General features: G+C 49.4%; 1 protein-coding gene across 1 annotated transcript; it reads right to left on the bottom strand.

The window, feature by feature from the left end:
* Positions 1 to 1,907: 1,907 nt before the first annotated feature.
* Positions 1,908 to 4,074, bottom strand: IZUMO1R (IZUMO1 receptor, JUNO). Its single transcript, XM_010855161.1, has 4 exons — positions 3,937 to 4,074; positions 2,878 to 3,066; positions 2,308 to 2,443; positions 1,908 to 2,176 (listed from the first exon to the last, which is right to left on the bottom strand). The coding sequence occupies exons 1-4, from the start codon at positions 4,072 to 4,074 to the stop codon at positions 1,908 to 1,910; spliced, it is 732 nt and encodes a 243-aa protein (XP_010853463.1).
* Positions 4,075 to 15,202: the final 11,128 nt, after the last annotated feature.

Below are 15,202 nucleotides of genomic sequence, written 5' to 3'. Positions count from 1 at the left end.
CCTCCATCCCCCATCCCTGCCCCAGCTCCAGTCCACAACATACCTGGGTGTTCAGTGAGCTGGAACTTTATGGGCAGATTTGAAAGTGTGATTGAAAGTGTTAGTCCATCAGTTGTGTCCGACTCTTTGCACCTCCATGGGCTGTAGCCCTCCAGGCTCCTTTGTCCATGGAATTCTCCAGGCAAGAATACTAGACTGGGTTGCCATTCCCTTTACCTGGTTTCAAAGCCACATGCTTTTGTCCTAATTTGAAAAGCGAGGGCATGAGAGTACCTCTTAAAGCTTTTGTGAGAATCAAAGGAGCTAATACCTGTGAGAAGCTTAGCAGAGCCCCAGGCACAGAGTAATCAGTAAATAGTAACCAGAACTAGTTTTCCTTTGTCTGTCTCAATTTTAACCCTACTTTGACAAATTTTTATATTTACATCTAAAATTACTAAAAAAAATAGTCATTAAACTCTCAGCTTTATTACCAAAGATACACTCTCAGACACCTCATTCAGTCCTCAATTCTTGAGAGATTTTACCTATTATACGTATTTTTGAAGCCACAATGGATTGACTGAAGAGCAATTAAAGGTCCTGCTTCATGCAGTTCATGCCTTGGGGATCTGGCTGGGTTTGGGCTCACATGTCCTTCGTGTTCTCAGTAAAGTGACCCTTTTTCACCAGGGCTCAAGCCTCACCTTTTTCATGAGGTCGTCCTGGGCCCCCCCGCCACGGCCCGGGGGTTCTGCCCACTGAAGTGCTTTGTCGCCACTCTGGGGCCGTCTGCCTCCTCCTCCAGATTCTGAGCACCTCACTTACAGAGCTTTCTCCATAGGTGTTAAAACTCGAGGGCCGTGCCTGTGATAGGTTTGGGCTTAAGTACCAGGAAAGCATGAGAGAGATGCAGGGTGGCATTGCCTGGTTTTCCCAACTCAACAGCAGCCTTACTAGACACTGCACTGTATCAAGGAGAAGGTGGGGAGGCACCATCTCCACTGGGAAGGTCTGAGGGTCTGAAAGGTTCTGAGTGGGTATGTGGGCTGCCAGTCTGCTTGAAGAAGGGACGTGAAAGCCGCCTTCTCTGATCCCATTCTGCCTCTTCTCTCTTGGTCTTTGCGACACGCACAGCATGAGAAGCACAGAGTCCACCCTGATAGACAGGGGACTGCGTTTTCCCCTTTTCTTAAGTTAAAACCATCTGGTCCACTTTCTCATTCCGAGTCTTCAGTGAAGGTCAAAAGACTTGTCCAAAGTCATACGGAAAGTGGTAAAGACGTTAGAACTCAGGCTTCCAGCATCTCAGACCAGTGTGCTGTGATTCTGAGGTTAAAATGAAGGGGAAAGCCGAAAGCATTTGAGGCTGCCACTTTGATCCTGGCCCCCAGAATCGAGCACATGGTCTGGGTGGCCCCATGGTTCCCTCGGCTTTGGGTCTTTTGTATGGTATGTTGCTAATATTGAAGAAAGGGGAGCATTGAAAGCTTTCTCACCAGAGGTGTTGTAAGGATATAGCAGGAGGGCCTGGCATGTATTAAGAAGTTTATTATCCTTAGGAAAGTGACAACCAACTTGGAGAGGTCACTACAGCTGGGGTCACACTGAAGGAAAGGTGGGTGCTGTTTTGTTGGAGACATCATGGTGGGAGGGGAGGCCAGGGCGGTCCCCCTCAGCTCTGCTGGGAGAGGGGGGGGCGTGCACTGGGTAAGAAGGTCCTGGGACCCCGCATCCAAGTCCCCCGCCTTAAGACAGGAGGGGCTGGTCTCTGGTTCCTTCCTGGCCCCCAGCTGACTTCCAGGCCAGAGAGGCCCAGCAAAGCAAACTCGAAGGGACTGAAAGGAGGTCCCAAGGAAGGAGGTTGCTGCGGCCGGGCCCGGGCCGGCTGGGGCGGCGCAGGAGAGGGTGTGGGAGGAAGGGGGCTCTCAGGAGAGGAGAGGCAGGAGCAGAGGGAAGGCCAGGAGCCCGGGGCAGCGCGCCCAGGAGCGCGCGGGGCTGGCGAAGCGGCGGGCCACTTCCGCGTTGGGGTTGCCCCGGGCGGGTTCGAACCACTTCTGCAGACACCGCCCACTGCCCCTGCGCTCCGGGCTCGCCCTGAAGGAGCCGCTCCAGATCCTCTCACACAGGTCGGCGGGCGTAGGGAAGTGGTGCGGGAAGGGGCGGCAGGGCTCCCACTCGGGGCAGCGGGGCTTCCCTGCGGGGGCCAGGCGCAGGCCACTCAGCTATTCCCGTCCGCGCGGCCCCGGGACTTGCCCCGGGGGAGACCCAAGCTTGCATCTGCCTGGGGGAGGGGGGCCCTCCCGGGCACTGCCTAGCCTCACTTACCCCGACTCCAGGCCCAGCCGCCAAGCCAGTTGGACTTGCAGGTGTGGGAGGTGCGGCAGTCTGCCCACCAGCGCTCACAGTCCTCCAGGCACAGGGGCGCGTCCAGAACCCGCTCCGCCTGCCAGCGTGGGTCCACCTGAGTGCCGCGCAGCAAGAGGCAGAACTGTCAGAGCATCAGTTTGAAGACTGTCTACAGCTACAGTGATAGTTGGGTCAGATACCACCGGGACATATTCTCTTAACATCGCTAAATATTTTACAAATGAGAAAAACGAGGCTAGAGAGTTTGCACACGACTCTGTTCCTACAGACAGGAGAGGAGACCCAGTGCCTCCATCCTTCTGTTCTCCCCTGACCGCTTTCCCCGCAGGCAGTTCTCTAGGGTCAGAGGGAACTTCTCCGTCCTTCTCTCCAGCGGCAGCCTCTTGACTCTGCTCTTGTCCATAGCTGTCTGTTAGCGTCTTGGAGCTGAGCCTCTTAGGCACTCTGATGGATGTCAGGTGGGCCCTGATGGACGTGCGCCTCCCTCCCCGCTCCCCGTTCCCCCACGCCCAGCCCACCTCTTCCCACCTGCTGGATCCAAGGCCCCAGGTTGGGGGAGCACTGGTAGAAGCAGATGGCCTGGAGGAAGTGCCTCTGGCAGTCAGGCATCATTAGTCCGCAGTGAACCAGGCTGAAGTTGTAGAGCAGAGACACATCCAGGTGTGCTTCCCAGCTCGTGCTGGCTGTGCAGCAGGCGTTGTCCTTCCAGGGGATGCACTGAGCACAGACCAAGACACAAAAGCCATGGGGAGAAGGGGCAAGGGGGCAATGAGCAAGTGGGTCAGAAAGGTAAAGCCATCTGCTTGAAGAGGACCTCGCAAGTGGGATAGGCCAGTGTCCAAGGGGTGGAAGGAATGCTGATCATTTGTCAGTGTCCTCAGTCATGTCTGAGTCTTTGTGACCCCATGCACTGTAGCCTGCCAGGCTCCTCTGCCCATGGAATTTTCCAGGCAAGAATCCTGGAGTGGGTTGCTATTTTCTACTCCAGTTTGTCAGTATTCACACCCAAAGGATGCCTGGGCACTGGCCTCCCTGCCACAGACTGCATGTCCTCTAGGGACAGGGCTTTCAAGGTCTCAGACCCTGGGGGGGGGGCAGCGGGGAACCTAAGACCCTTGGAAATGTGGGATTGCACTAGAGGAGGGCGCCTGTAGCTGAGAAGGGCTCAGCCCTAGTCCAGCCCTAGTCCTCGGCCCTCATCCCTGTCAGTCGCCTTTAGGAACTTGGGGAGGAGTCCCTTAGGTCTTATTTTTTCCCCAGGGCCTGCTGGTGGGAGGGCAGAGGAGGCGAGCCTTGCTTGTTGGAATCTAGGCTGACCACTGATGAGTCTCTGGGATCACCATCTGCCCCGACTCCCTGAGTGGCCAGGCAGCTCAGGGATGGAAACGTTGAATCAGTCGGCATTTATGGTCTCAAAGGATATAACCCCCCTCCACTGGGGCCTTTGCCCACATCTCTGTCTCTTGAACCAAACGATTCAAGATGGACAGGGGTTCAGAAACCCTCTTGGCTTTTGTGTCTCTTCCCTGATCTGCCAAAGCAGTGCCCATCCCTCCCCGACCCCCACACCAGGGCTGGCCTCCATACCTCCTCATAGAGCTCAGCCTCCGGGCCGGGCTCTGGCTTGTGGGGCTTGGCATTCATGCAGACATTGAGCAGCTCATGCCCAGTGCACGTGGGGGGCACTGCCCACAGCCCCAACAGGAGCCGCCACCACCACCCCATGGCCTGCCACAGAGAAGAGCCCCACTGTGATGGGCAGAACCCCTCACTCCACACCCTGTCACCCCCAGAGTCAGCATGGGCTTCAAGCTTCCCTCAGACTCCATGACACTTGGGCTGCTTCTAGGACCTTTATCTGAGGCAGCATCATGAATGTCTCATCCCAACAACGTTCCCAACAACGTCCAGATACCGAAGCAGGCCAGGGAGGGAAGAGACCAGCCCCAAGGTGAGGGAGTGTTGGGGTGGACTGGCTCCAGCTTTCCTGGGGACCTTCCCCAGCCCTTCTCCACATGGAGGCAGCCTTTCTAACTAGATGACATACGGGCTGGGAATTTAGAGCTCCGACCTTGGGTGAGTAACTAAACACACACTCAGTAGGCAGACTCTTCATGGGGCCAAGGATGCAGTAGGACTGGCTAGTATGGCGAATGCAGTCCTAACCCAACTCTAGCCTCTCTGGGAGGTCCCCTCCAGGCCCATAGCTTCTAGAGTTCCCTCCCCAGTTCCCTCTGGGCAGAGTCCTTTCCTCTCGAGCAGTGAGGGATCAGCCTCTACCATCCCCAAGTCATCACAAACCCGGCTTGAGTATGGGGTGGGGGAGCCAGGCACCCGGCAGCACTGCTGGCATCTCGGAGCAGGGAGCATGCCCAGGTGTGAGCCACTGGGTGTCTTCTACATGCAAAGCCACATCCTGTCACTGGGACGAGGAGGCTGGCTTTTCCCTTGATGCTTGTTGTGCCCTGTTTCCAGCTCTGTCCTGGGTAGTTCTCAGAATGGGAGAGAAACAATCAAACAAAAAGGGCAGAGGCACACTCTGCCCCAGGCACTCAGTCCTGTAGGAGACACCCCTCAGCCTTCACTCACCCGAGAGCACAGGCCCCATGCTTCTCAGGAACCCACTGTGGATCCACCATGATGGAGCTGAAAATCTGCGGCCCAGCTCAGGCTGAGAGCCTCAAACATCAGGGGTGGAGACCCCAGTCCCACCCTTGGAGCCCATTTGTCGTTTGGTCACTAAGTCATGTCTGACTGTTTTGCAGCCCTGTGGACTGCAGCTTGCCAGGCTTCTCTGTCCATGAGATTTTCCAGGCAGGAATACTGGAGTGGTTTCCCATTTCCTTTTCCAGTTAGAGCCCATCCACAAGTCTGAACCCAAGGCTGCTCACTTTCCTCAGCACCAGTTTCAATGACAGAAATGGCCATGGGGTATTTCAAGGAAGCAGGGCATCAGATGGACAGAGGAAAGAGGCTGCCCCTTCTAGCATTTTCTTCATACTCACTTTCAAAGCAGGAGCCACACTCTCCCACCTCCAGAGATTGTAAGGATGAGGAGAGAGTGATGATCCTGCCTATTTATTTCTCCAAGGTCAGGTGCAGGAGCTGAGCTCCAGGTGGCTCCAGTTAGCAGCACCATCTTACTCATGTGTCGGGGCCTCCTGTGGGCAGAGTCTCCCAGAGAAACAGACCTGGGAGGGTAAGATCCTGGGCTCTTTAGTTAGATCTTGTGTTCTCCTCTCAGCTCTGCTGCTTATTAGCTGGCTGATCATGAGAAAATTACATAAACTCTCTGAGTGTCACTTTCCCTGTCTCTAGAAAAGGCTGTTATGATGGGATTTTGGGGAAAAAGAAAGAAATTTCCTGAAAAGGACTTGGCATTGAGCCCGGCAAAGAGTAAGTCTAAATGGTTTTTATCCTTTTTTTTTTGCCTTCTACATGCCTCCCATGTTGTTATGCATGGGAACCCTGGCATGCTGCAGTTCATGGGGTCACAAAGTCAGACACAACTTAGCAACAGAACAACAGTTATGCATTTATTTTTACATTATAAAATTAATACATGTATTAAAAATAGAGGAAACAAAGAAAAGTGGGAAAGAAAATATCTATCATGCTACCTCCAAAATGTTCCCTTGTGGCTCAGCTGGTAAAGAATCCACCTGCAATGCAGGAGACCTGGGTTTGATCCCTGGGTTGGGAGGATCCCCTGGAGAAGGGAAAGGCTAACCCACTCCAGTAGTCTGGCCTGGAAAATTCCATGGACTGTATAGTCCATTGGGTCACAAAGAGTCGGACACAACTGAGCAACTTTCACAAGGTTTTGGGAAACATACAATTTTGAGCTCAAAAGTGCAATTTGAGTACTCTAAATGGTTTTTATTCTTATCCTTTCATCCTACAAAGCCTTTCTTGCTCGGCCTTGTTCCAAAGCTCTCCCTGCCCTGTCACCTGCTTAGTCCCCTGCGATAGGTTACCTGGGTTGTAATGGTGACGATGTCCTTTCTCAGCCCACAGGAGCCAGGCTTCCTGCCAGAGTGAGGTCTTGGCAGCCCAGTGATGCAGAGATGAAATGGGGCCTTGGGGACCCAAGGGTTTAGATATGTGCCCAAAGCCAAAGCACACAAAACCAAAAAAGTCCCTCCAAGCCCAGGAAACAGCCTCCGTTGGCATGCAGGGACCACTGAACTGTGAGAAAGTCTGCAAGTGGCCTCCACAGTTCACAGCAAGGTCATCCTCAGCTGCGGAGAGGCTGGAGACTCGGCCAGGACTCTTGGGAGAGTCCTGAAGATGATAAAAGTGCTGGAAAGAGAGCCCATTTCTTTCCCTGCTTCTTCTTATTTTTTTTTTTTAAAGAAACTTTATATATTCGGCTGCCATGGATCTTAGTTGCAGTATGCGCAAGCTTTAGTAGCCATGTGTGGGTCTAGTTCCCCGACCAGAAATCAAACCCAGGCCCCCTGAATTGGGAGCTCAGAGTCTTTGCCACCGAACAACCAGGGAAGAAGTCTCTTTGCCTGTTTTTTTTTTTTTTGTAACAAGTTCCCTTTCCCTCTCTGAAGTAGTCAGTCACTGGCGTTTTCTCAACACACGGGAAATTGAAACACAAAAAGAAAAGTATTTTATAAATGAAGAAAGCACACTCTGTTCAACTACAAGGTGATGTGGAGACATGAATTAATCATCGTGCTGGAAAATTCCATTCTCCACACCTGGTTTTCCCAGCCACTGAGTTCTGAGAACCAAGAAGGACCCAGGCACCAGGCTAGGGCCTTCTGTATGTGGCATGGCTTACTCCTTACAATTGCCCACCCCCTGAATGAATACTCTCCCCCGTTTTACCTGTGGGGAAGCTGAGGCTCAGCCAGGGAGTGGCAGAGCTAATATCTGAACTCAGGCAGGAACAACTCCATACCTTGCCTAAGGAGTGAGGGGGAGACCACCAGGACTGACAGGGTAGATGCTGTCTGGGTCTCAAAATGGTCTGTTAAAAAAACAAACCAAAAAAGTCATATGCCATAATGTTGGGAGACACATGTGGGTTTTATCTGAGAACAGTGATGATTATAGCCCAGCTGCCCACATTTCTGCCTCAAACAGAATCAGGAGTAGTCTTTTTTGGGTCTGGTATGTGGGTTTTCCTGGAGAAGGCAATGGCACCCCACTCCAGTTCTCTTGCCTGGAAAATCCCATGGACGGAGGAGCCTGGTAGGCTGCAGTCCATGGGGTCGCTAAGAGTTGGACATGACTGAGCAACTTCACTTTGACTTTTCACTTTCATGCATTGGAGGAGGAAATGGCAACCCACTCCAGTGTTCTTGCCTGGAGAATCCCATGGACAGAGGAGCCTGATGGGCTGCCGTCTATGGGGTCGCACAGAGTCGGACACGACTAAAGTGACTTAGTAGCAGCAGCAGCAGCAGCAGCAGCAGCAGCATGTGCGTTTCCCAGGTGGTGCAGTGGTAAAGAATCCACCTGCCAATGCAGGAGATAAAGGAGATGTGGGTTCAGTCCCTCGGTTGGCAAGATCCCCTGGAGTAGGAAAGGCAACCCACACCAGTGGATAATCCCATGGACAGAGGAGCCTGGTGGGCTACAGTCCATGGGGTCGCAAAGAGTTGGACACGACTGAGTGACTAAGCACCGAGCAGCCAGGGTCTTTCCCCACGGCAGAGGAAGAGCAGGTGTGTGTATCATGCAAGTTATCACACGTGCTTGGGAGGTGCTACGGCTTGAAGAGGGAGTTTGGGTTTAATGTTAATTGTCAGATGACAGGACAGGGACAGGAACCCAGCCATGAAGTTTAGAAGTAATTACTGAGGTGAAGAAACGGGCCCTCTGTAAGTGTCCTTCAGACAGAGGACAAAGAGGGCCGTGCTGGCAGCCCCGGGACCGGGGGAGATGAGCTGGGATAACAGCAGCGTGGGTGGGGGCAGGGGTCACAGCGGCCTCTTGGAAGCCTGCTGTCCCACACCTGTGCCCCCAGAAAGGCCGTCTTATGGCCCTTGAGATAAGCTCAGTTTTGCCTTATTGTTTTCAAGTCTTCCAGAGAGATCTGCTTCCTGACGAATTACTGATAAACCAAAGCTGGCTGCACGTGAAGCCATTTGAAACTGCTGGTCACAATCAATTTTGTTCTTCAGCAGAACAGTTTCACTGCCAAGAGCAGAGCTCGAGCGGCATCCGCCAGGTTCTGACAAAGGGCGGGTGGCAGAGCCGCCCGGCTGGTTGGGACCACAGCACAGGGTAAGCGTGACAGCTCTCTGCTCCCTGCATGCTGCCTCGCCCAAGGTGCTGCAGCCCCCAGACTTCCAGAACAGACTCACAAAGCAAAGGGCTAGAGCCAAGAATATCCTGATGAGAACCTGAGGTCAGAGGCCAGCCAGAGAGGACACTGGTGATTGGGATTCTTAATAGAACTTTTGACTCTTTCCTCTCACCCTGAAGACCCCAGGAGCATCCTTGTCTCAGTGTGTAATTGGTCTGTAGCTAAGGCAGATCGATCAGGGCTACCACTTATCTCAACCTCTTCCCTCCCTCTAGATCCATCATCTGATTACCAAGGCCGTTGATTTAACCTTTGAGACATCTCTTGAATCCCAATGCTTTCATCCCCGTTTCTGTCCCTACTGTCTGGGCCATGACCATCTCTTGCCTCAATTGCAGCCAACAACCCTCTAACTAACTCCCTTGCTCCTTTCCAAAGCTGTATCTGAGCAGCAACCATAGGATCTAATATGCAAGAATTCTATTATAAAAAAATTTAAACGTAAGGAAAGTTGAGAGAATTTTTCAGCAACCCCCCACGTAGCCACTACTTGATTTTGCCATCACTATTTTACTGTTTTCTTTGTCACGCATCTAGCCAATCACCTAGCCCTCTTGTCATCCACAATCTTATTTTTTATGTATCTGAAAGTACACCACAGACATCTGCAGACTTCCTCCTAAATAATTCAAGCATGTATATCATTAACCAAAGTTCAACGTTTGTCTGCAGGTGTTTTTTCTTTCTTTCAGAATGAACTTTTTAAAAGGTAAAGATGGTTATGATACTGTGACATTTAAGACCTGTCAAGACTTAAGTCCCAAATCCCTAACATGGCACACAAACCCTGGATAATCTGGTCCCTACTTGCTTTTCCATCCCAGTGTGTTGTCCTTTCTCTTCCTTTCTTTTGCCTGTGTGGCAGGCATTCACTTCCCCTGCATGTGCTTAGTCACTCAGTTGTGTCTGACTCTTTGCAACTCCATGGACTGTACCCCACCAGCCTCCTCTGTCCATGGCATTCTCCAAGTAAGAACACTGGAGCAGGTTTCCTGCTTTTCTCCAGGGGATCTTCCCAACCCAGGGATGGAACCCACATCTCCTGTGTCTCCTGCATGGCAGGAAGGTTCTTTACCAGCTGAGCCACAGGGGAGGTCCAGGGGGGTGCTCTGTAATTGCCCTGTTCTCTTACTCGACTCCCCTGCCAGGCTGCTCTTTCATGGCTCACCCTCTGTGGCTGCTTACCCCTTGGCTCCCAGAATGGATGCCTTCCCCTCAGGGGAGCTTGTGTGGTCCCCCAGGGCTTGGTGACCCGTTCCTTGGGGGTCTTGCACTTGTGACTACCATGGCGCTTATTGCCTGTCCTTGTGAACACTGGCCGTGCCTCTTGGCTGGGAGCAGCTTGGGACAGGCTCTGCCCTATGCTCCCAGGACCAACCTGTGCTAAGCACAGGATGAGGAGCCCTTGAGCAGGAGAAACACTGCACCTCTTAGAAGCATTTTCCACTCAGCCCCTTCCCTGGTCTACCCTGACCTCGCTCCGCTCCTTGCCCTGTCCTGCCCTTCTCTCCGCCTCCCTCTCCATTGTCCTCACCTGAGCTTTCTCACTTCTGCTTTGCAGTGACTTCTTTTTCCCCTCCCTCTTTCTGTCCTCCTTCCCTGCTCTCCCCCTCTCCCTCTCTTCCCTTCTCTTCATTCTCTCCTTCCCACCCTTCTCCCCTGTAGCTTAAAGGGACCTCTCCATTTTCCCTTGCTTCCCACCCTCCTGACCCATCTCCTCTCTTGCTCTCTCTCCTCCACTTTCCTTCTCCCTTCTGATTTTTCTCCCTCATCCTCAGACTTTCAATTTGGACCATCTTCAGTTTCTGATGATTTCGGTGAGATTTAGAGTATTATGGCTTGGCCCTTTCATCAACACTTGAAGAAGGCTATTTTAGGTCTCATCACAACAAAGGAAATGAGTGTGAAACCCATTAGGTGTTGAAGACAGTCCAGGTAAAAGGAGACAGACAGATATATCAAAGTCCTATGGGAAGGAGACTAGCGATGGGAGAAATACCACCAAGAACAAATACCTTTATTTGCCTACTTGTTTTTCAACTTGGGTTGCTAGCTCCTTCTCTCTTCAGTGTCAAGTTTCCTGGGTGCCAATGTCTGGTTGTTGCATTCAGCCCAGGCTGCTGGCGGGTCCACTAGGCAGGGTTAATACTAAGTAACTAAGGTTTACATGCAGTTTTATGATGTGCAACTGAGCTCCATACAAATTTTCTTTCAATCCTCCAACGTCCCTCTTTCCAACTGTCCCTGGACCTGAAATTCAAGCCTCCAACCTATCTTTTGTGTTTCTCTCTTCCCAGACATGCTTCCCATAACACTTCTACATGTTCACTGTGGCTCCTTTGTGTCACTTTACATTCATCAGCCATTGCTGTTCAGCTTCTATTCACCATCACATAGAATCTACTCTCACCAAATTTACCAGCAACCTCCAACCTGTTCTATCAAATGAGAAGGGTCAGTTCATAAACCCCTTGACCACTCAGTTGCCTTTGACCAGCGTTCTCCCTACCTTGTCCTACTCTTCCTCCTACATCTCTGCGTGTTCCTTCTTGGTCTTCTGGGAGGGTTCTGTTTCATTTATCTGTGTTTGAGTGTTTTCTTGAGCTCTGTCCTTGGACCTCTTTCCTTCTCATCATATGGACACTGCAACCTCATCCTCAACATGGCTTCCATGATCACCTATATTTGGGTAGTTTCTAATCTCTCTCTTCAGTCCTGACCTGCGTATGTGTGAATGTGTATGTATATTTATGTGTATATATGATCTCCCTTTCTCTCTCCCTTTCCCCTTTCCTCCTCTCCTTAGTTATAACAGTTAAAATCCAAGAGTATTTTACTTGGATTTCCCACAGACACCTTACATTCAATATGGCCCAACCATTCTTAGCTCCTCCATTCAATCTGCTTTTGCATGCTGTTTGATGAGACTGACTTTAGTCACTCAAGCCACAGGACTAAAGTCCAGAAGTTGTCCTGGACTACTCTACCACTTCCTGCAAACATTTTACCATGACATGTGAGGCCCTTCACAGCCACTGGCTGCTCTCAAATCCTCTCCCTCCCAGTCCCAGCCTCACCAGCACGCCTCCTGTGCCGGGCTGCTTGCTGTTTTCTGAACATGCCACTGCTCTGGGCCTGCAGTCCTACAGCCCCATCTGCCAGGAATGACCTGTCCCCACTTCTTCACTCAGCTCCATATCCTTTAGGGCTCCAGTCAGGTGTTATCATCTCAAGAAAGCCTGCCCTTGCCCCTCCCTGGGATAGAATCCAAGTGCTTTGTGCACTTCTTTTTAGTACTGCATTCATTGCAAGGGAGTATAAGCTTCTGCAGATTTGCTTGCCTCCCCGTTTCGATTCTACATCCCTGAGGATGAGGACTTTACCCTGTCTTTCTGTTACTGACCCCTAGCCCAGTTTATGATGCACAGAAGTGCCTCTAACTGATGTGAGTGCATGAGAGCTGTATACAAGATCTGATGGTTCACAGAGGCCTGAAACTACCTGTAGCATCTGGGTTTTCTGAGTCCATGGACAGTGCTTCCCTCATAGTTTACTTCTCAGTACCCTTCCTTGGAAATGTCCCATCCTGCCAGTATAGTGTGTTTAAAACTGAAAGTATGTCTGAACAGGCAAAGCCTCTCAGTAGCTCCTCTCAAAGGGAACCTTGAAACACTCTGCATATGTTCTTTTGGACTGGGACAGTTTTGCGTGGTTATAATACACATGATCCAGTGTGTTATAATATATATGGTCCATGCCTGTCCATGGCCACTTAGAACATGACTCAGCCTAACTGCATCCCTGCTCCATTTCCTGTATCCCACCATCTACAAGACGTGAGCTGATATTGGTGTCAACCACTGAACTATAACCAAAATCCTAGCCTCTCTGGTGAGAGAAAGAGACAAGGTCCCAAAGTCCAGCTAAAAGGAACTGTCTTTAATACTTTCAACATTCTGTGATCACTTTTGCTCTAGGCCTGTGCACATGCTTTCCTCTTTCACCTGAGACCTCTCCCGGATCCTCCACACTCTTAGGACCTTCCCTTAGCTGATGCCTTCCTTTTCAGGTCTCAGTTTGGAGAGGTCTGCACTCAAGGAGGTCCATGTCTGGATCAGGTGTCCTTCCTGATGCTCTCACAGCCCCTGGGCTGCCTCTGTCAGGATGCCACACTCTCCTGGAATTGCCTGCTGGACTCCATGTTTCCAATTAGACTAAAGCCCCTGGACCAATAGAGAATGTGTCTGTCAGTTTCACAGATGTAACTGCAGTGCCTAGTGCATAGTAGACACTCAGTAAGTAATTATAAAATGAACAAGTGATTTTCTTTGGTAAGAAAGTTTCTCTCATATGATTCATTTTTACAAAGAAACATACCCAGAAACATTCTGGGAAACCTCAGTGTTGTTGTGGATGGTCACAGTTGTGTTTTATATATATGTGATGTTTAAACATTAAAAAAAAATGTGTTTTCCATGCTCATTCACCTCTCACTTATGACTAGGTAACTCGTGCCCAAAACTCTCATCTTGCTCATTGTTTTTATTCCCTGCAGCTCTGTTAACCATGTGGCTTGGCAGATGTGGTTGGTAAACTGTTTTTCTTTTAGGCGCAATCTCTCTTAGCACACAATTTCATATGTAAACAATGAAATTGGATCAATTTATATTTCATAGATTAAAGAAAATATACATCTTTCTAGATTTGTTTTAGTCTTTATATCTTTGTCCTACATTAAAAATATCTGAGAAAATGCACATAAGAGTTGGAAGGTCCACTTGTGTTTTGTGGTTTATAGAAAGAAAGCAGTGGAAAGTAAGTAGTTTTATGGTGACAGAAATTTGACTCTTTATGCCCTTGTGTCTATAAATGAAATGCTAGAGAGGGAAAATCAATTTTCCAAAAGACTATGGGTATACTGCCTTCTGGTAATGCAACGATCAAGCAGTTGCCATTTCTAGAAAAGTAAATTTTGTGATTCTCCAGTGACCTCTGTTATAAGTCAGTATGGTATCATGCTATGTGAAGCTGTTGAATGTTTACTTAAGACTAAGTTTTATGGATAATTTTAATGGTTGCAAATATTACAAAACTAGATTTTAACTTGCTAAGTGTCTCCTCATACTTGACTTCATGATTCTGTTTTGATAGAAACTTGTGGAATGTCTGGTTGCCATGGATACTGGGGCTTAAGAGGAGCCTCTGAGTCCTCTTACTGCATTGTCCTTAAAAGACTGCACCCATCTGCAGAAATGTAGAAACTCTCTTAGCTTCTCCAAATTCCCTGGGATGGTGGTTTGTTTTGAATCTGGATGAAGTTTCCTGGGGTTGTTTGTACTGCAGGTTGGATGGTCCCTTTGGGTGGAGTGAAAGGACACAGGCTACTACTGTGGTTTTTCTGAGAGCTGTGCCTTCTCCATTCCAGGAAGATGGGGAAAGTCAATTAAAGTTTCTCAAGCATCACTCTGTTCCAGGTCCTGTAACTAAACTCTTGCTAGACCTCATCTCATTGCCTTGTCTACTAGTCAAGAGCAAAGACTGAGTCTAGTTTAATACTGTATACTACACAGTTTATATTGATTGATACAAATGATTTTTGAATGAATGAGTAACTAACCCTGCAGAAGTATTAAAAAATGGTATGGACCTAACAGAAGCAGAAGATATTAAGAAGAGGTGGTAAGAATACATGGAAGAACTATACAAAAAAGATCTTCATGACCCAGATAATCATGACAGTGTGATCATTCACTTAGGGCTAGACATCCTGGAATGAGAAGTCAAGTGGGCCTTAGGAAGCATCACTATGCACAAAGCTAGTGGAGGTGATGGAATTCTAGTTGAGCCATTTCAAACCCTAAAAGATGATGCTGTGAAAGTGCTGCACTCAATATGCCAGCAAATTTGGAAAACTCAGCAGTGGCCACAGGCCTAGAAAAGGTCAGCTTTCATTCCAATCCCAAAGAAAGACAATGCCAAAGAATGCTCTAACTACTGCACGGTTGCATTCATCTCACATGCTAGCAAAGTAATGCTCAAAATTCTCCAAGCCAGGCTTCAACAATATGTGAACCATGAACTTCCAGATGTTCAAACTGGATTTAGAAAAGGCAGAGAAACCAGAGATCAAATTGCCAACATCTGTTGGATCATTGAAAAAGCAAGAGAGTTCCAGAAAAATATCTATTTATGCTTTACTGACTATGCCAAAGCTCTTGACTGCATGGATCACAACAAACTGTGGAAAATTCTTTAAGAGATGGGAATACCAGAACACTTGACCTGCCTCCTGAGACTTCTGTATGCAGGTCAAGAAGCAACAGTTAGAACTGGACATGGAACAACAGATTGGTTCCAAATCTGGAAAGGAGTATGTCAAGGCTGTATATCGTCACCCTGCTTATTTAACTTCTATGCAGAGTTCATCATGAGAAATGCTGGGCTGGATGAAGCACAAGCTGGAATCAAGATTGCTGGGAGAAATATCAATAATCTCAGATATGCAGATGACACCACCCTTATGGC

Source organism: Bison bison, unplaced genomic scaffold (assembly GCF_000754665.1).
Source record: "Bison bison bison isolate TAMUID 2011002044 unplaced genomic scaffold, Bison_UMD1.0 scf7180017864355, whole genome shotgun sequence".
Taxonomy (NCBI): Eukaryota; Metazoa; Chordata; class Mammalia; order Artiodactyla; family Bovidae; genus Bison; species Bison bison.
Note: the sequence above shows the minus strand (reverse complement) of the source record. Positions and strands in the feature narration are given on the sequence as shown.